The 25,094-nt window shown below is 42.7% G+C and overlaps 1 protein-coding gene across 2 annotated transcripts in view; it reads right to left on the bottom strand.

The window, feature by feature from the left end:
• Positions 1 to 1,550: 1,550 nt before the first annotated feature.
• LOC142818087 (uncharacterized) overlaps positions 1,551 to 25,094 on the bottom strand; it is a 35,608-nt gene continuing 12,064 nt past the window's right edge. Inside the window, exons 2-3 of one of the 2 annotated variants that reach the window (XM_075896367.1) lie at positions 24,567 to 24,780; positions 1,551 to 1,705 (exon numbers count right to left, since the gene is read on the bottom strand). In XM_075896367.1, the coding sequence (XP_075752482.1) occupies positions 1,688 to 1,705; positions 24,567 to 24,780 (232 nt within the window). In that variant the 3' untranslated portion in view covers positions 1,551 to 1,687. Of the gene's footprint in view, positions 1,706 to 21,404; positions 24,781 to 25,094 lie in introns of those variants that run through there. The other variant, XM_075896366.1, reaches the window with a different exon arrangement.

Below are 25,094 nucleotides of genomic sequence, written 5' to 3'. Positions count from 1 at the left end.
TTTCTCCAATCTTATCTAATCTTTTTTAGATTACTACGTAATTTTCAATAAAGTAAGTAGTGGTAATGGCAGTTCATTTCTCCAATCTTGCCTCAACAGTGTAGCAGCTTGGTGCAGCACGTGGCAAATAGATTTAAACATGCATAAATGTAAGCAAATGTGCGTAAGAAGATATGCAGACATCTTGCTAACATACTAGGTAAATGTCCTACACAATCGGGTCAGCTCATATAAATAATTAGGTGTTCTTATCCCATTGAACTTACCTCAGGCACCTCACACTGATATGTTACTAATAATGCCGATTACAAGTTAGGCTACATACATTGCAACTTCTCAAAACCACGCTATACACTCAAACTACTCCTATATGAAACATTATTACGTCCCAAACTTGAATATGCCTCTTCTGTGCGAGGCCCTTGCCACGACAACTTGATTCACTTGTTTGTACAGAATAACTTCATACGCTTGAAACCTTCTCACTGTAATTGCATTGCTGGTATAACTTCAATGAAATCCAGCCGAAGCCTTGCTTCTTTTGCACCCCCTTGGAAAATATCCTATTTGGCTTCATTTCACGAATTATTCTTTCATACCACCCTGCATGACCAACTAATCCTGAATCCTCATTACATATCCCATTGCAGTGACCTCGTCGTAAGGTTGGCATCGCATTATGCAACACCCAGTGTTTTCATCTTGGACATTGATAAATTGAAACCAACTACCTGAAGACATGTCACTATCAGTAACTGTTTTCCAATAAACTTTACTCAGTATTCTGTAATTATCCAAAATAGACTAACTAATATTCTGTATTTACAGGCTGAATTATGTACTGTGTTTGTTGTCCTTACACAGCTAACATTGTATAATGATGAGTTTATTCTTTGTCTAATAACTTTTCATGCTGCATTTTCCTTGTCTACTTTGTAACCAGTCCCCTCTATTAATGCTGTAAGGATTTTGAGAGTAAATAAAATAAAAATAAATATGCAACTCTATGCTGCAAAACGAAGGTAAATGAAGAGATTAGAAAGTCAATATATTTTGATGTTTCTAAGCCCCTACAAATACAAATAAAAAAATCAAGTGGTGTACACAATTGTGTACATTGCGTGTCAAACGGTTGAGATTCACGCAGCATTCCTTGCAAGCACTGAAAGCCGATGCTTTAGTCCTTTTTATGCCAACTTAGTCGGATTTCAGGGGTTGGCACTTTTTTAAGCAGTGGAGTTCGCTTGTTTGGGATTAAACAAAACCAACTTCATGCTTCGAAAACTAACATTTTTCAGGCAAAGTAACATGAAGTAACATTTTCAGGCTTGCTCTTGTAATTGTTACAGTTCATTTATAATTTTAGTGAAGTAAAAGGTTAAATTATGTGACAGCTTTGTGTTAGTAACAACAACAAAGCATTAAGAAATACTACACAAAGGCAGCTGCTGTCCTTATCACTGTACATGTCCACAATGGGGAGAATGTTGGTACACCTTGTGTAGCACATGTGAGAAAAAGACTTGACAGGTTTTCACACTACCAATGTTTTCTTTATTTTCTGTCCCCCTCGGTGCTGCATCGCACGTGATCACGCGCATCCTCTTCTTCCATCACGACGCAATCCTCTCGCGGTTGGTGGCACTACAACCCAGTGGCATTCAAGCCCTTACCACCGAGGTTCACACTATTTATGGTGGCCGGCCTGTAAGTAGGAAAGATACCAAAGTCTTTTTAAGTACCGAGTTCTGCGACCTGCTTTCAAGTCAATTTTTATTCTAGTTTCTCAGAACTTTGCAAGGAAATATAAGGAAATGAAAACAGTCACCAATCCTAGATGTATCAGAACTATAGTACAAGTCAAAAAGAAGGCAGGAAATTGAACACACAGAGAAGCACACAAGCAGCACAATAAAGAGGACCCCAAGACATAATGCATACAACACTATGAGAAGTGCATTGTCGATGACAGATTTTGATCACTAAGCTTACCAGATATATTTCCGGCAAGCAGCACACCTATAGGGTACTGCACATGGAGATACATGTCAACTGTGGGCACACAGTATTGAGTTAACATGGCGCACATTTTTTTATGCTTCATGGGCATGTAGGACTGCCTTGTGGGAATGCGTGACAATGGATGACGGAGCTTGTGTGCTGAGAAGCAGCAAAGGTGGCTTAATAAGGAATGAAAGCACTATTTGCAAAAAAAAGAGAGAGTTCAATTATTTTGTATTAACAGTGTGTTACTATTATGTCCTTATTGTACCAAACTCATTAAAATGAACATTGGTGATTTTATTATTTACAAATAAGCAAATAAGTACACAAGTGAAACAAAAACTCTGTTTGCATCATTTTTCACACACCCCATGGGCATCGAGAGGCAAGACGAGACCATCTGAAGCTTCTGGTGGGTAGGGTACAATGACGATAAATCTGTTCTAGCTTTATTTAGTGCTGATAAGTATGTAGGATGACTACCAGTTGGGCGTGTTGGTAAAGGTTCATGATGAAACAAGCGCAAACAAGTGCAGTGTCCTCTCCGAGTCTGGGCTCATAAGTAATTCAGTCATTCAAATGCAAGCTCTGAAGACCAGAATGCAACGCAGCACCCCAAGTAAGTCTTTCACTTTCATGTGACTATGATAGTCCTCCACTGCTTTGGTGCTTTGTATCGCAATAAAAAGCATACGTCTGAAGTGTCCAACATTCCAACGGCTTCTCTGGCAAGTGTCTAGAAATCCTGAGAAATTTTTTTTTTTATTCTGCGATCAGTCTTCTTCCATCGGAGTGATGAACGCCCAGAATGATGGCTGGTGGACGTGATCACAATGGTGTGAAAGTCTGAAACTGAAACTGTGTGCAGTTTTTGCAAGGCCTTCACCAATAATACTACATACACCTACACCGAACTGGTCGTATAAAGCATGGAAATTGTCAGATAATGTATTACCGAAGTTTCTCCAGCTTTGTTTAGTTACCTCAAAAACCACCACAGTTGAGGGGAAGAGTTTGTTCCAGCAACACTGGTACGCCAGCATTGTGAAACGAACTGTAGTGGTTTTACTCCTGCCAAGTGTGTATGCAACTAAAACAAACATGAAATATCCTTCAAAAAACAGCAGAAGGTCCCCGCTGTCACAAAACAGCAGAAGGTCCCCGCTGTCTTGCAGTTGTGTTTAGGTGTTCTGCGATGCATATGGGATGAGAGCCAGCATGGGCAACATGATTAAGCGAAACGTGATGGCAAAATGTTCTCCAATGTAAAGCTTTGGTAAGTACTGTTGTGCACTTTAAGCACAAAGGCTCGCGCAACATTACTAGATGACATAGGACCCAAGGGCAAGGTTTGAAAACTTGCTGAAGTCAGTTGTGCTAATACATGCCGAATTCATTTTTTTTTTTTTTTTGTTGAGAGCGGCGCCAGACGCAGCCACTCGCTTTTCTCCGCCGTAGGCAAGCACGCGACCGTCTCGCTGGCAGTGCCACGGTCCCTCTTTGAACACTTGATAAAACAAGCAAAAATACTCTCTTGTGCAGTCTAAAGTTGCCTCAAGTGAATGAAATGCAATTTCAAGTTAAACATGTTTGCTTTTAAGCAAAATCAGCTTACTTGCGAGCATTTCTGTGTGGATAAATAGAACCACATGGCTGCTGGGTGGTGCCAGCAGTTGCTTTGTAGATTTTCAACATCACAATTACCCCTTTTTTATGGTACAAAAACATGCTCATTGGTGCTGATGAGATTAACAATCTTCTCATTTTCACCACAATGAGCAAAAAGTTCTGTGCAGTGGACAGTCCCAATAAAAAAATTGTACCAGAACATTACAGCTTCATTGCACTAGAAATGCTGTGAATTGACTACAAATGTCGAGCCCTCCTCTCAGTGAATTCCGAATATGCATGAAACCTGACAAGACAGCTTGTATATGCTTGGTAATCTTCAGTTGTACCATTCAACATTTGATTGAAAAATATTGGCCTCCAACAGTTCGCCCTGCCAGAAAACATGCATGTGATTTTCGGCCACAACTTCTTCCACGCACCTGTCCAAAACAGCCAGAAGTAAGAACTGCAAGGTTTAGTGATGGGCAAATAGTTATGTGAGGTTGAAAAAGTAGTAATTTGGTTGAATCATTTAAAATCAAGCATTTTTATTATGATTTAATAACCTTAAGAATTTTACGAATAAGAACTAGGCTTGTACGAATATCGCATGCGCTTGTGTAATTTCCTCGCCTCTTGACAGTGTCCTTTTCTGCTCTTATACCAGGATTGTCTCTTTCTTGTAGATATCAGCGAACTCACTTCAGAGTCTACTCACTCTAACTCGGATCGAGGCGCTAGTCTCAGAATGAAAGAGTCCAGTTTAACATTTCTGTAAGTGTGCGTCCAAATTAGTCCGTCTCTGGAAAATTTTGGCGATTCTGAGTCTGAGCGAGTCCAAAGTGCAAGATACATTTCCTGAGGGAATCTGAGTTCGATTTTTCTTTGCCAAGCTATGGTCATATCTACTCGTCTTCAGCATTACTATCAGCTTTACCTAGATCAGCGTTCATACTCGCGTCATTGCTCACATATTTCAAAGCCGTGTCTTTTATATACCATTTGAATATTTATTGATCAGTGGCATGAATTACATGGTGGAAGGCCTTGATCTTTCTCTTACCATTGACAACTAAAGGAAGTTGGTGACGAATATATATTGCGCTGTCATCTCTTTCAAGAAAAATGACCTTACTGGTTTACGAGCACTTGTAACTCGTATTCGAAGGCACCATAAGAAGAGCATCGATTACGTGAAATTTCGGTGTTAAAAAGCACTGGCATTGTGGTCGAAAAAGACAGCGAGTCCGAGCGAGTCCGGCTGAACAAATTTTCGTGATAGTGAGTACGGCTCTTAAAAATGTTTATTGAGTCCGAGTCTGAGCAAGCTCCAAAAGTTTTTCTGACTTACCTTTTCTTGGGTTGAAGCAAAGTGGAAGCAAGTTTCTATTAAATGTATGATTTAAATATGACTACATTGCAAGTTGTACACAGTAAAATATTTGTGTTTAAAGGTTTCCTACTTGGCCCATATAACAAGCTTTTAAACTTCATAGGGCCCTCCAACACTTCGAAAAGTGCACTGTTGTAGCCAAACACCATCAGCAGCTAACACGAGAGATTATGGAGGCCTATGGAATGCAAATGCTGGGTGATCGATGTATCAGCCTGCCTTCGCTTGCTCTGACTAAAAAAGAAAGCGAGTTTCTGGCTTTGACACAATTCATTACGAACTTGTGCTGAGCTGTGGCGTTGTAACCATATAATGAGATGATGATTGTCTTGCTGTGATGCAATACATTGCGCGGTGGTGTTCCATCATGAGTATATATTTCCAGCATTTTTGTTAATAAAATTTCAGTTGAAGTCAGCGCTCTTTCTGTCCTTGTCTCTTCTTCTGTAGTTACGTTGTAACTACTCGTAGTCTTGCGCTGTACAAATGTTGATTCCCTATCACTAACTAGCCCAAGCATCTGTCTTATCAAGTTACGAAATAAAAACACTGTATACCCAAAATTTTCAAAACAAAGAAAATTCAGAATGTACATTTTGAGAATAGAGATGATGCAAGAACAGTACAACAAATTTATAAATGATGCATATGATGGTTCTATTCAGATAGACAAAGAAAATTGGAAGCGAGGTGCGACCTCATTGCTCGTGCCGTGCGGTATAAAGCATTGCTAGATTTTTTTTTTTGGTAACACACATGAACTCAGTTTTCTCAATAAATTTTTGTTCTTATTGCGATAAGAGCCCACAAGTGTTTTAATATAGATGGATGATATGATTTGATCCCACTATAAATACAAATGTCCAATGAACTTCGCTGTTTAAAACTAACAGGGTTGCAGGCACTATAACCTAACTCATTCTTGAAAGGTCGCTTCACGGCATTGCGAATATTCCAAAAGTGGTTGGTTTCACCGCCCAGAGAACCTATGCGGCAGTGAAACCACCTTTCAAAGCGGTTACACACGGTGAAGTAAGTCTCACAGGCGCAGCCACTCAGTGATGTTCCGTGCAGGAAAGTTTTGTTTTATCGGGGAATTTTCGCCTGTCATTTTGAGCCAAAAGAAATCTTCGCGATATTGCAGGGTATTTCAAGAATGGTTAAATTCTCATGTGATGACCGATAATTAGCGGTCACAGTGCTCCTTCATCGGTTGTAATCGGTTCTGGTGCATGCACCACGCTAGCAGAACCCTTGAGATTTGATATGCACGGAGCGATTTCTAGTTCATTATTGGTGTTAGACTTGAAGCCCGCAATGTGCAGTGTTCCATCACTATATGAATGAATATGCTATGGCTTTGTTGTGCGGCAGCGGGTGGGCTAGTCATGATTTCAAAACAAGGCCAGTACGTCATACACGTAATTATAGTGTTTGCGTAGATGAGGGCGGAAATTAGCACTGTTATGCAGGGAAATATGCTGGAACTTTCGTCAACGTTAACAGAGAAAAATCCCCGAAATAGGTAATTTTCATGTCTATGAATGAGAATTCCTCGGCGTAGAACGAAACATCACTCGCCACAGTGTACATGCTGGATCGGCGGTGACGTCAGACCACTGGGTCGTGTCCACGTGGTGTCCACGAAGGCTATCGCTCCACGAAGTTCGTCCTACCACTGTGGTTGTGACCGTCAAGTTTCTACGAGTGCCGATCCCGTTGTTGCACAATATCGAGGCACAATGGAGGAGATGCGTCAGCCACTTGACATCGTAAGAGATGACCAGCAGTCTACTGAACACGAGTCCGTGTTCCGAGCGAACTTGACCGACGAAAACGCCGTCAATGAATGGATGGAAACGTACAGCGTACGGACCAACACTTCTTGGATTGTCTGGCGCGTCCAGAGTGTTGGGGAAAGGTGGGTTGTCTTGTCGGTGCCATTTACTGCACTACAGTCGTTTGAGCGATCATTTACACAGGGCTTACAGCTGAAATCATAGTTTGGAAATTCCGCGCCACGATACAAGGCGATTTTATTGATGTCATGGCGGCAGCTCCACTTGCGGTGATGAGGTTGCTGCGGCAATTGCGCCGAGATGTGAAAACTGCTACATACTGAAACATTTCGACAGAAGAGGCACAATTAACGCTGAGCGTGCGCCAAGACGTCGTTTTCGCGGTCTTTCAGCGAAAAAAAAAAAGTGGTAGGCGATCGAAACCCGAGTGCTCGACCATTTTTCACCATGGCGAAAAAACGCGCTCTGTCCCGTGTCCTCCACGCGCCTACTTGCGCATCATATTCAATTGTGCTGCCAATCGGTAGTCTAGGCTCCTCAGGACATGTGAGCCGAACATAGCGCAGCACGTGAAACAGAATTCACAACTCTTAAACACTTTTAAATCGTTTGCTCTTCTCTCCCCCCAATGATGCCATCAACCTAACCATGACATAAACTCAAAGTGGACGGCCACTGGCTGATTTGACACCCCGTGATGGGAAATGTTACCGCGGCCGTCACAATATGCGGCGATGTTCGCTCCCTCGCGCTGCAAGTAGCTTAGCATTCCCAGAAAAAAAAAAAGCGACGTGCGCTGGCGAACAGGTGTGCCTGATCTTGCCTTTTTTTTTTATACATGCTTGTGTAGCTTTCAGCCCGCTCGCTAGTACAGAAAGCACTTAAAAAAACGACCAACCCCATTAACTCTGGCCATACTAGACACTGAAAATTGTTGCGGCAGTCGATTCGTCCGACAATGAACTCCTTTAAATAGCCATTAGATGACTACTTGAAAAATGTAGCAGGGTCTCTAAGTTACTGCTGTATATTTTAGTGCTCATTGAACAACACAGATAAGAGCTGCATAGTCCTAAAATCTCTCCAGGCCAATAACATCTAGGTGGGAATACCAACAGTGTAGTAGACACGTCACTTGGCAGCCTAGCATCCTTCCTGTTCCTGTCTTTTTTTGCCTAGGTTGCTTCTGCTTTCTGTTGATGCTGCTGGGGTTCCCACCAAGACTATATACCAACTTGCCCAACTTGCCCAACAAGCCATCTTATTTCAATAACTGAATACTCAACAGAGATTATTTGCTTGAGCTAATGATAATTAAGAGGCAATTGGCAAAAGCCACCTAGCTCTTGGTTGAGCTCACAATATTCATGTATAACCACCATCTGTTCGGAAACTTTGCCTGCTGCAACCGGTCTTGCACTACTGCAATGACATGCGCACACTGCAGTATCTTGAATGTGGCAACTTCAGCACCGAAGCATGTGCCCTACCATAAAACTTTGCTTGGAGCATATAGATTGCAACATGATGTGTCATTTCACCTAGCAAGCTCTGCAAAAGCTACAAGTATTGGCATAACCAGCGATGCTGAAAAGGGTGGTAGCTGAACTTGCCATGTGTTGTAGCAGGCTCTTGGTATAAATACCCAACTTGATGTTAATGTAACGTTCATATAATGCCCGTCTCTATGCGATTCTGCCACAAATTCTAGATGCCTCTTTTTTTTTCTGGCTTGGGAGGGGAAGAGGGGACCATCGCAAACAATACCAACTACAACTTATTTAACACATTGTCAAGTCTGGCAAAAAAATGTTCACTAAGTTGAGTCCAAAATATGTCATAATTGGTGAAGTTAAAGGTTATTGTGAGTATTGAATAATTCTTTGTTGCTTTCTGTCAACAGTCTGTACAGACAGACTGTTGCTTTCAGTCTGTCTGTTCGTCCGTGCCTGCATCCATCTAGTGAACACCCCAAGTACCACCATCTCCCATCCCCTGTGGCACATACCCACTCCGCGCGTCCATCCATCCGTCTGTTAGTCTGTCTGGAAGTCTGTGCGTCAATCTAGTCAACACTCCAAGTACCGCCACCTCCCCCTTCGCATCCCGGTGGCTACGTACGACAACGATGGAGGATGGACAGACCCACGCTTTAAGGAGCTTCGCCTCTAACATCAAAAGGTTATGTTGCTCCAAAGTGAGATTTTAGCTGCTCCAGAAGCTACACTGAAACTGCTTCATTGATCACATCACTGAAAGTGACCATAACATACTGTACTGAGCTGATCATAGAAGCCGTCGCATCATGTTTTGGCAGTAATCTGAAAGCCACCTTGTTTGTTGGGGATTCATAAATAGGCACAGAGAATGCAACAAAATGAAAAGGGAGGATGTTTTAACAGCTCAGCTATTTAAAGATCAACTACGGTGATTTTTTGACATCAATGATTCTCAATAGAATTCGGTGGGTACGTTCCTTCCCAGATTTTTGTCATTTATGCCAAATGACAGGATGGAGAGATGCACTGATTGTTTGCAAATAAATTTTTAGGCTTGCCTCGAAATGATCAACTGACTAGCCATAATTATTGGCAACACTGTCCGTGTAACATCACGTTTGGCATGTCAACTGAAGTCAGAGTTTCCTAAAATGAACTAGAGGAAACTCTAGCAGTAGGATCGTTCGGTGACCATGAGAATCATGAGTAGAACACGTGTTTGCCTAATCTTCCTGCTTGCAGAACACGTATTTGCTTGCAGGTGGCGGACAAACTTGTGTCTTTGTTTATTCCTGTGTTATAGTATTGTTTCGAAGGAAATAACAGTTTTTCATTTCGTGACCCGATGTGAAATGGTAAGCCTGAAAGATTAAGGTGGTGAAGCGTAACTGCCAAGCATTTGCCGATTATTGTTTTATGACAAAGCAGCTTCAAGCCACCCATAGTCAGAACGAACGTGAAGTATGACGGCTGGGCATATCCAGCAGCAGTGTTTGGTACGAAAAAGCTTTCTTCCTTCCTCTGTGGTGTTTGGCCAGCACTTTGCTGGCCTGGCTTTCACAGTTTTCATACTCTGCGCCAGCAGGATCAATATGAGACTTCCGGTTCTTACCAAATAGTGTGTCATGCGTAGACAGTGCGCTTGGTTGGGTTTCAGTATTGCGCCTTTTTGCTTATTAAATGCTTTTTCCAATTTTCTGAGAATTTCAGCTATTGTCTCAGAAACGTACAAACACCATTACCTTGATATGGTTGAAAAATCTCCAGAGTTGGCTTTTAAGCCAGCTGTAAAAACTTTGTGTTTGCAGAAAACCGCAGGTGGGTATGCGCTACAGGATTCGGGCAAGCCCCACTACCAAATACAGCAGGTGGGAGCATTAAAATGAAAACTCTGCTTGGTGAAGTGGAGCTTGTGAAACACGAGACAGGGGAAGAAAAAGGCAGCCAGTCATAAAATGGAACAGGAAAATAAAAGAACTAAAGGAAATAAAAACGTAAAAAGATAGAAAGAGAGCAACAGACCAAAAGAGACAGGAAGACCTCACAGCAAGACAGGAGAAAGAGAGAAATAAAAAGAAACTAAAAGAAATAAGCACAGAGAAAGGGAAAAGAAAGTAATAGAAAGAAAAAAAAGGTAGAAAGAAATAATGAAAAACAAAAAAGACCACTCAGTTCTGCTCCTCATTCAGACTACGCAACACTACCGTAAAGCCACCATGAATATTTATTTTTTCATGTGCAGCAAGGTATTCTTATTGAAAGTGCTCCAGTTAACCACTGGACTTCTGAAGGATGCTAGATAATTGCCCCTAAAAATTTTTTCTAAGACATAAGCAATTACAGAGGTACTCGTAATTTTACAGCACATGTACTCATGCATGCCCCTCTAAAAATACTGGTAGCCTCTTGCCAGACTAGACCCGTATTCACAAACCTGTCGTAACACTACAAGGCCCTCTTTGATTAGGAAAAAAAAAAGTTTCAGTACGAGAAAAGGCAAGGGTATGTTTCATAAACTCACCTCATTAGGTTTAAAGGCAGCCTTGCATAAGTTCACCTCATCATAATAAAGCTCATTGCTGGTTTATTAGCAAGAAAATATAGCTGCGTGCTCCTTAAACCAATAAAATAAATGCCGGAACGCATGCCCATGCAAGTTCTGGACAGAATGCCTCGTGTAACCGCACAGTATGCTTCTTTTTGTTTATGAATGCCTCACCCTCATAGCACCGGCCAATTGCAGGAGCGCGCTGCCAAGGCAGTGCACGGAGGCAAGCGAGGCGGTCTATGAGAGACTTGAACAGCTGTGATGCTGCAGTCAGGTTTTTCCTCCGGCTGTCTATGTGCGTTTGCTCGAGAAAGTGTAAAATGACCATTTTTGCCAAGCCCGATCGCCACTGCAGATCAAATCAAAAAAGTTGCTGTGCCGGAAAGTTCAACAAAAGAAAAAAAATGCACATGTTGGTGACCTGATGCCCGAACAGTGTATGCCACTTAAACTGCAGCAAAGTAACTAATGCGACTTTCCACTGAGTGCTGCAAAACAAACCCTATACTTGAAGTGGCTGAGTGGCATGCCTCTGCACTAGTGTCGCAAGCCAATGTCTCATTGCAAGGTTCACAAACAGCACTTATCGTGGTAAGCTTCAATGGCCATTGCTGCTTCTGTGGCTCCAGCTACTTTTGCTTTGCTGGTACTAGCATCGGCGGCCATGCAGTAAAGTCAGGCAATGTTGGGCAAGGCAACTATGTCAGGAGTCCCATTTTTTCAGGAGGGCAATTTGAAGCGCAATAACACTATGCGGATCACTCAAACATGATCTTATTTCAAAGTCAGTATTTCCTTGGCACCGAAGTAGCACTACAACGTTTGTGGACCACTACTTCAGCAATCTACGCCAACTTGACATTTACCCTTAACGTCTCTCTAATGTCTGGTGAGACCACTGTTGTAAATGTAGCCTTGTGGGTGCACAGCCATGGTAAGCTTGTGCACATAGTCCCTCTAGTCTGGACATGTTCTAAGGCTACCCCAGTTGCCAATTACGCCTGCAATGATGGGGCTACTAACAGTGTCGTCTCCTGGTGTGCACCGAGCCAAACGATTGTTCAACACTACCATCATCTTCATGATGGCATGGCGGCTGAAGCACCTCTGGGGTGCCCCAGTCAGATGTGCGAAAACCACTCATATGGTGCTCATACAATCGTACGGTGCCATGCCATTGCACAGAATACAACATACGAGCATCGAGCTGCAAATGTGATAAAGCATAGCTATTACAGCAGTGCAACTGTGAAAAGAGTTTTGTACTTCTAGTTATTCTTACTTAGATAATTATATTTTACAAAGCAGTGCATTATGAAAGAGCTTATCCCCATTTGCACTCATGTGTGTCATGCAGGATGACTTTTCACAAAATTTGGCGCTGCCAGCATGACACCAAGAACAAGAAGAGTGGCCCACGCAATGCCAAGTGCATGGCCAAAGTTGATGTAAAAATAAAGCTGGTCACGTTTGACACCAAACGCAGGGACAAGTATCTGCAGAGAGAGGTGCCTCTTTCTGCAGTGATACGAATCGACGACAGGCACAGCCACAGCACCGACTCAGCGGATGCTCTGCGGCTACTTCGCGGCACCAGGTCAACAAGGCAAACATTCCTCCGTTACTTCAGCGAAGGCATAACTCCTAGTGAAGCAAGGAGACTGCATGAGAGCAAGCTCTCTATTGAAGATAATGGCCCTGCAAAGCTGGCCAATGCGGCTTTAAATCCGCCTCAAAGAACAGTCTACTACTGGCACAGCGTTTAGAGGGAGGCCTGTTTTGACGGTACTCACATTGACCCTTGGCTCTTAGTGAGGAAACCAACCTTAGCGTAGATACAATGAATGATAATCTGACGAGTATCATTACGGAGTGTGCAGAGGAAGTTGGAGGCAGGGTAGTTAGACAGGACACTGGCAAGCTTTCCCAGGAAACGAGGAACCTAATTAAGAAGCATCAAATCATGAAAGTGTCAAGTACAACAGACAAAATAGAACTGACAGAGCTTTCGAATTTGAATAATACACGTAAGGTATGCGATGTAAGAAGGTATAACATGGAGAGAATTGAACACGCTCTGAAAAACGGAGGAAGCGTCAAAGCAGTGAAGAGGAAACTTGGGATAGGCAGAAGTCGGATGTATGCACTAAGGGACAAAGAAGGCAAAATAACTACCATTATGCATAGGATAGTTAAAAATAGTGGAGGAGTTTTACAGAGATCTGTACAGTAGCCGAGACAACCACGACATTAATACTATAAGAACTAGCAATAACCCAGATGACACCCCACCAGTAATGATAGAAGAAGTCATAAAAGCTTTAGAGAGCATGCAAAGAGGCAAAGCTGCTGGTGAGAATCAGGTAACATCAGATCTGCTGAAAGATGGAGGACAGATTGTGTTAGAAAAACTAGCCACCCTGTTTATGAGGTGTCTCCTGACGGGAAAAGTACCAGAGTCTTGGAAGAACGCTAACATCATGTTAATACATAAGAAAGGAGATGACAAGGACTTGAAGAATTACAGGCCGATCAGCTTGCTCTCTGTAGTATACAAGCTATTTACAAAGGTAATTGCTAACAGAGTAATGAAAACATTAGAATTCAATCAACCTAAGGAACAAGCAGGATTTCGAACAGGCTACTCAACAATTGACCACATCCATACTATCAATCAGGTAATAGAAAAATGCTCAGAGTATAACCAACCACTATACATAGCCTTCATAGATTACGAGAAGGCATTTGATTCAGTAGAAATATCAGCCGTCTTGCAGACACTGCGGAATCGGGGCGTAGATGAAAGGCATGTAAACATTCTGGAAGAAATCTACAGGGGATCAACTGCTACCATAGCGCTTCATAAAGAAAGCAACAGAATACCAATCAAGAAGGGTGTAAGGTAGGGGGACACAATCTCCCCGATGCTATTCACCGCGTGCTTACAGGAAGTTTTCAGAAGCCTAGAATGGGAACAGTTAGGGATAAGAGTTAATGGAGAATACCTTAGTAACCTGCGCTTCGCCGTTGACATTGCATTGCTGAGTAACTCAGGGGACGAATTGCAACTCATGATTAAGGAGTTAGACAAGGAGAACAGAAAGGCGGGTCTTAAAATTAATCTTCAGAAAACGAAAGTAATGTACAACAACCTCGGAAAGGAGCAGCGCTTTGAGATAGGTAATAGTGCACTTGAAGTTGTAAAAGACCATGTCTACTTAGGGCACGTAATAACCGCAGGGCCCAACCACGAGATTGAAGTAACTAGAAGAATAAGAATGGGGCGGAGCACATTCGGCAAGCACTCTGAAATTATGACAGGTAGATTGCCACTATCCCTCAAGAGGAAGGTATATAACAGCTGTATCTTGCCGGTACTTAGCTACGGAGCAGAAACTTGGAGACTTACAAAGAGGGTTCAGCTTAAATTGAGGACGACGCAGCGAGCAATGGAAAGAAAAATGGTAGGTTGTAACCTTAGGAGAGAAGAAGATAGCAGAGTGGATTAGGGGACAAACGGGGGTTAAGGATATCATAGTCGAAATAAAGAAGAGGAAATGGACATGGGCCGGGCATGTAGCGCGTAGACAGGATAACCGCTGGTCATTAAGGGTAACTAACTGGATTCCCAGAGAAGGGAAGCGGCTTAGGGGGAGACAGAAGGTTAGGTGGGCAGATGAGATTAGGAAGTTTGCGGGTATAAATTGGCAGCAGCAAGCACAGGACCGGGTTAACTGGCGGAGCATGGGAGAGGCCTTTGTCCTGCAGTGTACGTTGTCAGGCTGATGATGATGATGATGATGACATTGACCCTGTGCTGAAACTGGAGGAAAAGGCTTCTTTGTATGCAGCTCAAGGTATGTCTAAACTTGTGGGAGAATCTGTCCTCTACGTAAAACATTATTCATAAGCACTCATTTTCAAAGTGTGAATGGTGAAGTTGTAGCTATGACAAATTACAGACACATTCAGCACAAAGCCTCATCTACTTGTGATTCATGCCAGTGGCTTGGTTGTACGTTGCACCTGCCAGTCAGAGCATACATTTACCTTTATTTGCTTGGGAAGTAAGAAATTATGTATTTGTTACTTTGAAACCTACAACTTTTTGATGAGTTTATGTTCCTATGAAATCAGAAACATCAAATACTTGGAGTAACCTTGAGTATGGCAAACTTAAAGCCCAAGAGGTGCACAGGTGGTCGTAGTTTCAAGTGGCAAAACCAGAAAACCAGATCAGATTGATAGGAAAACCAAAATGATGAAAAAGAAAGAGGGAAAGAAGAACATATACATAACCACATCAAAGAAATAACGAAAACGTTATTTATTTTCTTTGAAAGTGACACTGACTTATTTTTAAAAGGTTTTTGGTTCAAGGCATAAGTTGGCAATCTAGAACAACTGACACGTTACATGAGCATCAATTCACAGAGAACCAGCATTAATGAAGCTCGCGAGCCAGCCCATGGAAACAAATTGTGAAATATAAAACATGAAAAAAAGAGATGAGATGCCTCAAACTGGCCGGCCTATGTTTCAATGTAAGTATTTATCTGTGTCAAAGGCATTTTGTCCTTCTTGGCTGTTAGGTGAAAGGATTGGTTGTAAATGTCATTAAAGGAAGTGTTGAAATTTCGGAAAGCATGAAAGCAGCAGCAGCAACCAGAGCTGTACAGAGTGTCAGCCACACAGGTCAATCTAGAGAGGCCATTTAAACTTGGGAGAAAACAAAAAAAAAGAAAAGAAGCGCAAAGCGCAAGAACGGGACAAAGGACGGCAATACAAAAATGGGCGCTGACTGCCAACTGAAGTTTTAATCGACAAAATCAAGGATACACGGATACAAAAAAAATGGTTTGATAACAAACCTTCAGTCATGTGCGTCACATCAAATTGATTTTTTTTTTCAAACAGATTAAGTAGCGGAGTCGCCACACATCTATGGCCCCTTTGGTGGATGGCAAAAGCCTCAAATATCTCCCGTGCGAGCCTTTGACAACAGCATTTTAGGACTGTAACATCCGACAGACGGAGGCATGCTGCAGCCATGCCTAGCACAATGTGTGGCTAAATTACTACAAACAACAATCTTTACATGAATTGACGTGTTTGCGAGGCCTATAACCGATGCGCCAAGTCTGTGCCACAGACACACAGCCGAATGAACACTGAATTATGACATATTTTGATCACTGGATGAACGGCTTGATATGTTCTTTTGAACAGCTTGCTCCGCTTCCTTCCTGTTCGTTCGCATGGCGGCACATTCCGCCTAGCTTAATGGCACCGATTGCTCTCACTGTTGAGGAAGATGGTCAGGTGTCTTAAACCTATCTTATCCTGGCCCTGGCGCCATACCATTAAAAACTGAGAAGTAGAGCCGAAACAGAGAACACCTTATTTGACAGATGCGAAACTAACAAAAAAAAATTCAGCAGATCCCATGTATGTTGGGAATTAACATTATGTGAAGTATGCGGAAGGAAGGTGGCCGTGTTGTAATTTTTTTTGTTCAGAGACATGTTATGAAATGATGCTAAATATATGTACAAATGTTGCAGGAACAGATGCATATCGAACAGTTGCAGATGTTTCTATAACCAGTTTGCACTTGCACAATGGTGCCATCAGTAACATGAGTATTAGCAACACCAGAAGCGATAAGCTGATAGGAAGGGTTTGTGCTTGCAAGGCTGGTAGCCCTGGACACTGGTACATAAATCCACTTCTGCGCATGGCACCTAACTACAATGGACGTTTACACAACATAAAGGTTGTAGCATAGAAGTGAATATGTAATCTTTATGAGATTGCATAGCCAGCACTGCAACCACAATTGACGTTTTACGAACATTACGGACTATTTGAAAATAGTTCCGAGATCTAGCATGGCTCTGTGGTAGAATTCTTGATTGCCTCGCATTATGCTTGGGTTCGACTCCTGCTGGCACCCTGATAGATTAATATGCAGAGTTTAACGTCCCAAAACCACCATAAGATTATGAGAGACGCTGTAGTGGAGGGCTCCGTGAATTTCAACCACCTGGGGTTCTTTAACGTGCACCCTAATCTGAGCACACGAGCCTACAACATTTTTGCCTGCATCAAAAATGCAGCCGCCGCAGCCAGAATTCGATTCCACGACATGCAAGTCGGCAGCCGAGTACCTTAGCCACTAGACCTCCGCAGCGGGGCACCCTGACATTTTTCTTTGCGTTTGTCGAGTCAACGCTGCCGCTGTCAGTTTTGTCTTAAAGAGGCCCTGCAACACTTTTTGAGCATGGCCAGAAAATGTTGACAATTGGTAGAAGAGGCTCCCGAGAACACACGAACCAAATATTATAGTTTGCACTAAATAAATTTGCAATAAATAAATGATCAAAGTCAGCTAAAAATTGCTTTCTCTCGTTTCAACAAAGGACGGAGGAAGCTGAAAAATCATTCAAAAGCCATCTATCAGCCATTCGCCGATTTTAACATGGCGCGCTCGGTCCTTACAGGGATCGCCGCGAGAGGCCGCAACTTGTCCCCGTGTGCGCTTGCGATCACACAAAAAAAGGCCACGTATTCAAAGCGAAAAAAAAAACAAAGAAAAAGTTTGCAATGACACAAGACACGTGTGACGTATTTTTTTTTTTGCCCATGCCATTAACAGTGGTGCTGACTGTGACCAAGGCTGGTGCTGTCCCACAGTAACAGTGGTCACAGTCAGCACCACAGTAACAGTGGTGCTGACTGTGACCAAGGCTGGTGCTGTCCCACTCGCAGTACTAATTCACAAAGAGCAGAGCACCGATGGCTACCTGGCTGCTTTCAAGCTCCTAAAGGAAGCCCATCCTCTCTGCTTTGGAGGCCAATCAGTAAGTAAGGAAGTAGGCACAAAATTGTAAATTTTGTGCACAGTGAATTGCTATGTATTAATGCCATCCCAATACTCTACAATAGCATTGTTAACACAAACTTACAAGAGCAACTAGTGAAGAAAATGTAGAGGACAGTGCTCAATGCGTGGCTTGAATATAATTCAGTATCCGAACTACAGGTTTTCCCGCCCACTTTATTCCAAGTGCCAACTTAAATAATCTGCACGCCATTGAAATAATCTGAGCGCCGAGCTATTTAATCCATGTGCCAAACATTTAATCCAAGCGCCAACTCAATAAGGCCGCATGCCAGTGAGTTTAAACCAATTGCCAATGACTAATTAAAGTGCCAGTGATTTTAATCCATGCACTTGAAACACAAGTTTGCCGCTTTATACAGTATAAATGTGAGAATAACGTAAAAATGAAGTCACAGGAAGAACTTTTCCTTCGCCTATACATGCTTGCGCTTATGAAATGAAGTGCGCATTGCTATTTCCTCCTAACATTTTGGTGTCATAGCTTCAAAACAAGAAAGAAAAGTGTGTGTTAATTGCATTTATGGGTACTAAAAGTATTTGCTCACAAAGTCCATGTTAGTCTATGGTTCCTCGCTACTGCATTATTCTGGCTAACCATGTACACCATCGCATATGCATAGATTTGTGTCGTCTGCTAAGCAGACGGCTTTCGGCTACTTATTCGCTGAGGCATTCGCAGTCGTCTGCTCAGCCCGGTGATAACGGTGATAGACAGATGGTCACCAGGGCCTTTGTCAAGCCCTTCTCGTGGCATGTAGCCATGGCGACCCTCCAGTTTTTGTCTGGTAAATAAATAAAGTTTGATTTAATATTCATTCATTCTTGAAATCAGAAACAACCATTTAAAACTCAAGTTGCATTTGTTTCAGTTCATGTGGAATTAAGTTTTTTATAAAAGCGTCAAAGGAGATACTCCTGTTTTCATGTAAAAGACGACGCTAGTATTCCTGAAGCGTGTTTGCTTGAAACACGCGTTCATCGAATACACATAATTCTGTTTGAATAAAAAGATAACAACTAATATGAACATAAAATATGACTTCCGTTTTCCACATCAGGGTCACGAGTTTACGTCTTATGTGCCCTGCAGGACGAAAGCCTCTTAAATGATTTCTAATTTGCTCTGCCCTGAGATGGCCCCCTGATTTTTTGAGCATGTACCTGTTTCTGACTCATCACTGCCCACAGTCAAGTTCTTCATATCTTGTTATGCATCCCGGCACTCCTATAACAATATTATGTCTGCCGCATTACATGACCTGGCCCAGACATGTAATGCTATACAAATCTAATTATGAGCTTTGTTGACAAACACAAAATATTCTTGCTCTTTTTTTTCGTTGCTATTAAAATGACTACATCTGGGCCAAGCACTCATCTACAAACTTGTACATAGCTTAGTATAAGCACTCCAAACATGGCTCAAGCGAACCGGGGCAGTGGTTTTTGTTTCCACGAATACTAGCAGCGAATACTAATAATAATGATTTATTCTACTTTCCGACTATAGTATTTTATATTGTAGAAACTGCATTTCAAATTCACTGCCATTTTTACGCCCCGTATTGTGCTTTTTGTGCATGGATTAAACTGACTGGCACCTGAATTGAAGCCATTGGCGATTGGATTAAACACGGTGGCACTTGGATTAAAATCACTGGCACGCGACCTGATTGAGTTGGCGCTTGGATTAAATATGTTGGGGCTTGGATTAAATGTTTGGCACATGGATTAAAGAGGTTGGTGCTCAGATTATTTCAATGGCATGCAGATTATCTAAGCTGCCACTTGAATTAAAGTGAGCGGGAAAACCTGCAGTTTCCTATGGAACTTCTGTAACTAGTTTTGAAGACATTTCTGAATTTGCATAGTGTAGGTAATGGCACAATAGCAAATAGCCCCATTAAGCTGGACCAAGAAAAAAAGTTGTACCAGGACAGAAATAAATCATTTGTGACAAAAACAAAAGTAAATATTACTGCACAGACTAAGCCACAGGAAAGGGTCTTTGTGGTTCTTGTGGGAATTTATAGAAATCACCTACATGCTCTCATCATCATCATCATACATTTGGCTATGAATTCTAATGAAATCTAATCTTTTCCATGTGACACCATCATTGTGGGTGAAGTGTGCCTGTTCTGTGCATTGCACTCTGGCTATGTAAGCGTTTCTCCAACTAAAACATGTACCCACACCATAGGTCGGCATAACTTGTGGAACTCACTCAGGCTCATACATGAAATATATCAGTCTGTTCAATTTGCCTGGACCACGTGAACCAGTTCACGATGTTCTGCGCCTTGCCATTTGTTTCAGGGGCGCAGCATTGACGACCTCTGAACCCTGCCATTCATTTCTAAAGGTGCAGTAGAGGTACAGCGCTGGTTCACGATTTTCCCGCCCCTCCCACACTGACAGTCCCGGCTTGGTGCAGCCGCGCATGCAGCTGAGCAGATGACGCAACACTTTGGTGTAGGCACCATACCTGCCTCCACTAACACGATGTGTTTTTTGCAAAGAAGTTTGTGCCTCATAAACTGTATGCATAATCATTTTGTCATCGGTCAGTGTTAGCTTAACGGTGTTAACTAAGCGAACAGAAATAAGGCCTGCATCAGCACATCATCATTCGTTGTTCTTAAGGTTGTTGTTCGTTAAGGTGTTGTTCGTTGTTCTTAAGGTTCTTAAGCCGGACTCACTCAGAGTCAAACTCACCAAAACATTACTCAAGCGCACACACTCAGCCTCAGACTCACGGCTGAACCGCAGTCTGAGTGAGTACTACTGATTCAACTCATGAGTTCATCAGCCTGGAATTAGCTTCTTTGATTGAGGTGTGAATGCTCTTTAACACCAATATCTGACATAATCGGTGCTCTTCTTGGTGCCGCTTCACACAGCATCTTCGAAAACGAGTTCCGAGTGCTTCCAAACCAGTAAAGTTATTTTTCTTGGAGGAGATGATAAGATATAATAGTCAAGAAATTCCCTGGAAGACTTAGTTCGGACTGTCAAGGCGCCCCCGTGTATAATTCACACATCTAATTAATGAATATTGAAATGGTGTATGAATAACACTGCTTTGGAATACCTGTGAATAGGTGCGAGTATAAATGTGAATCTAGGTAAGGCTGAGTAATGCTGAAAATGTCTAGGTGGAACCTCAAGTCGGCAAAAAAAAGTGGAACTCACTCAAGAAATATAGTTTGCGCTTTAGACTCACTCAGACTCAGACTCTCCAAAATTTTGCTTAGCCAAACCCGCTCGGACTCACACTCACTAAAATTTTCTTCAAACAAACTCTCTCGGACTTCGACTCACAAAATTATTGCTTATCCAGACTCAGACTCATAATGTGAGTCTGAGTGAGTCCGTGTGAGTTGGCCAATGAGTGAGTTCGTCGACCTATTGCCCACACTCTCTCCTCTTTTTAAAATACTGGTAACAGATGCGAACTTACACTCATCTTTAACCTTGAAACTTACCATAAATGTTACTGCTCTCTATAATTTATTAAAAAGCAAATAGCGAACTCAAATTCAATAGAAAATTATTAGCCAAGGCTATTTATATTTTTAGATTCACCCACGAAAAATGTTCTCACAACATCCACGACTTTTCTATGCCTTTATAACTATGGACAGCTTTCAACTTTATTGCATTGTCTGCCAGGCCCCACAGGTACCCATGAGTGACAATTAAAGTGCTGAGAAGGCCGCCCTGTAGCAGACATGGCCGTCAGCAAGGCAGTTTTTGTGCCATTTTCATGTGGCACAAGCGGAGTGGCGCTGGTTGACGACATCTCACAACTCTGTCGACAAAGACCAGAGGAGACGATTCATGTCTGCCTTCGAGCTAACAAGTTTTTTTGCAATATAGTTGTAACTCTAGCTCTAAGATACGAGGTGCATTTGTTGCATCTGCACTTAGCGAACAAATTCACAATGGTCTGCTATTCTGGCATTCGTTTCGTGTTTCCAACATGATGGCGCGGCGCTGGCATTGCAGCATAGGTGTATAAAAAGCACAGCTGTCATGCAAGACTAGTTCATGAATTACCTTCACTTTCTCGTGATATAATTTGGAGTGTATGCCGCACAAGATGCCCTAATCTGCAGATGACAACGCTGACAGCATTTGTGTCCATTTTAATCACATTTAAAAAGTACATCAGTAAACGTCTGGTGGTTTGAAATGATTTCAAATGCCATAAAATTAGGCTTGTACAAATATTCAAATACTTCAAATATTCAAACGAATAATGCAGTAATCAAATTTGCTTTGAATCAAAGTTAAATTGTTGAAAATTTTGAATTATTCGAAACGAGCGAATAGGTGCATATTAGTCCACATGTAACACTCTGTAAAGGTGGTTTCACGGCAGTGGAGGGATACTAAACCATGAAAGCACTTACCCAAGCACATTAGACCACATGTAATAGTGGTTTCACTGCAGTGAATTGGTGCTAAACAGTCAAAACGCATAAACAAGAGAAATTCGCACTGCAGCAAAGCCCCACTTCAAGATTTTAATAAAGAATTACCCTGACATCGATTCTGCTTTTTTTGTTTTCAGTTTAAAAGCTCGTTACACAGACTTATACGCTCTAAGTAAAAAAAAAATAAACGCAGCATATTTTACTGGCTATTACTTGGACTGTACCAAAAGTCCAATGCTGCTACAATTCAAAGTTGCAGCCACTTCCTTTCATGAAAAAAAAAGGCCTTTGCATAGGCCCTGTTTCAATTTTTAAAGATCTGTGCAAGTTTGTTTGGCCATGACAAATATCCCCCTTTTTGTTTACAATATGCAATATATATACTATTACAATTCAATTAGAAATTATTCAACCAAAATCACTATTCGCTTCGAATTCACTTTGAACCTTAAATTCCCTATTCACACAAACGTATAGAAAATGTCAGCAGCATCAACTTTTATGAACCACCGCTTGGCAATTCGTAGAGCAGACCGTGGCAATCAATTTCCAGATTATAGTGCTGCGCACCGTGCACGGCCTCCATTTCGAAAAACAATTCCCGTGCTCCTTTCTTACACCTGACCAATCCTCATTTCATTCCTCACACAAATTCGCCGATCGGCGACTTGACGAAGCACGCAGCTCATCGATTGGGTTAAACCAGTCACGATGGCATGCTACGCTTTTTCCTCCCTTTGAAAGAGAAGGGTGGTGACACCGCGCAAAAATTTGAAACCAGCTGAAACCAATGTTCTAACCCCTGTGAATTCCTTAATAAAGCATTCGCAAAATTCTTGAGGCAGCACGTTCACGGAGCAAAGGTGCACATATTTTTGATTTTTGGTCCTTTGGGTTGTTTACTAGCCCTTTGAACTGGGGCAAGCATGTGCAGATCACAAAGTGACTTCAATGCAGACAGTAAAGCAGGCTAATGAATCTGCATTATGGTGCAGTTTAAAAAAAGTGAAAATATGCAAATACGAGCACCTCATTGAAAAATTTCCTGCTATCTGCAGGTCATGTATGCAGACACAGCAGAAAAACTTGAAGCTGCCACTGCCGAAGTGAAGGCCCTACAACACGAGGCCTCCGTGTCTAGAGTTCGGACATTCTTGCGCCGACTAGAAGAGTGGGTGCAGCTCTACTGTTTGGACGTGTTGACAAAGGGCCACAACACCAACAATTTTGAGGAGGCAACCATACGCGTGCTCAAAGACATTATACTGAACAGAGTCGAAGCATTTAACGCAGTCGCACTCGCAGACTCGGTGGCTCTGGTGTGGGAGAAATACTTTGAAAGCCGTATCCTCCGCCACGCCTACAGACCTGTTGCAGCCCATCAACTGCTGTACAAGCGGCTGCTGTCGAGAATGCCGAAAGACGCAGCCGAGGCCATCCAAGTGGTGGGCCAGGGACAGTACATTGTGCCTAGTGCCACCCACCCCAGCTCCAGTTATGAAGTCTATGCCGACATAGGATTATGCACGTGTCTCATTGGTAAACAAGGTGCATTTTGTAAGCACCAGGCTTCAGTGCAGAAAAAGAAAGTACGGAGGACTGTTTCCAAATGCTCCAGCACTTAGTACTGACCACCGCTAACAACTGGGACAGCTGGCCCTGGGCGAGAAGTGTCCCCCCAGGATATTTTTCGAACCCTTCCAAGAGGAGGAGCCCAGCAGTAGTGCCAGAACCACAGAAGGTACCAGTGCCCAGCAGGAGGAGCCAGATGAACTCCAACCAATGCAAGGCACCAGCACGCATGAGGCCACACATGTCGCATCTGTACCGTCGGTGCCTGATGCAGCCCAACTTACCCAGGTAAGACAAGCCCCTTGAAAGGGCCCTGAAATACTTTTCAATTAAACATAGGGAATGCTACTGAACAGTAGTCAAGGCTTCTTTTATTCCTGTAAGCTTATTACTGTGTTCTACCACACTAACGAATTTACAATTTCATATTGATAGATGTCATCATTCTGAGGGCGATTTCAAGATTTCAACACTACTGGTGTCGTATTGTTCCATGTTTGGGACTACAGGTCACCAATTGTTGGTATTAGCAGCACTTCCACTAGCAGAATAGTCAAAACAGGTGACAGGAAAAACTTAACCTAAACTGACTCCTCAGCTTGAACTTTATTCCCGAGCAGTTGTCTGCAGTTAGAGAGGAGCAAAATAATTGGGGAGTTCTTGTTGGTGTGCTGTACACGTGAAGTATATTTCTTTCACCACTTTTGGTGCAGGCACAAGAACATGCATATGAGTTCCTGGAATTCCAGTTGCGGCGTGTGCATTCTATGAATGCACACAATCCAGCTTACCTCGATATCGTGGAGGGCCTTGGAGAGGAGCTTGCTCGTGTTCAGAACAGCAGCGATGGGACGGGACTGATGCTGGCACTCAAGGCTACCGCTGCAGCAAGACGTCGCCGGGCCCGTCACATAAGGGTGCAACCGACCAGCAGTGCTAGGCGTAGGCCAGGGCTTACAAGGGGGTCCAAGAGGGTCCCTACAGGGCGCCCAGCAGTTGAGCCAGCTGCCAAGAGAGCAAAGAAGAGGCCCCATTCTTTTAGCCACAACATAGAAAAAAGTGTGCCTGGTGCAAGGCTGCACTGAATGGCAGCTGCCTCCCACTAACTGGGTGCACGACAGTTCTAGGTACAGAGCCAACTAGTTTCAAACATAATTTCTAGGGTTTTATGTGTCGAAACGATGATATGATTGTGAAGCACACCGCAGTGGGCGACTGATGATATGTGGGGTTTAGTGTCCCAAAATCACCATATGATTATGAGAGACGCCGTAGTGGAGGGCTACGGCGTCTCTTTTTTCGACCACCTGGGGTTCTGT

Source organism: Rhipicephalus microplus, chromosome 5 (assembly GCF_043290135.1).
Source record: "Rhipicephalus microplus isolate Deutch F79 chromosome 5, USDA_Rmic, whole genome shotgun sequence".
Taxonomy (NCBI): domain Eukaryota; kingdom Metazoa; phylum Arthropoda; class Arachnida; order Ixodida; family Ixodidae; genus Rhipicephalus; species Rhipicephalus microplus.
The sequence above is the reverse complement of the archived record's forward strand: the minus strand, read 5'-3'. Positions and strand labels throughout refer to the sequence as shown.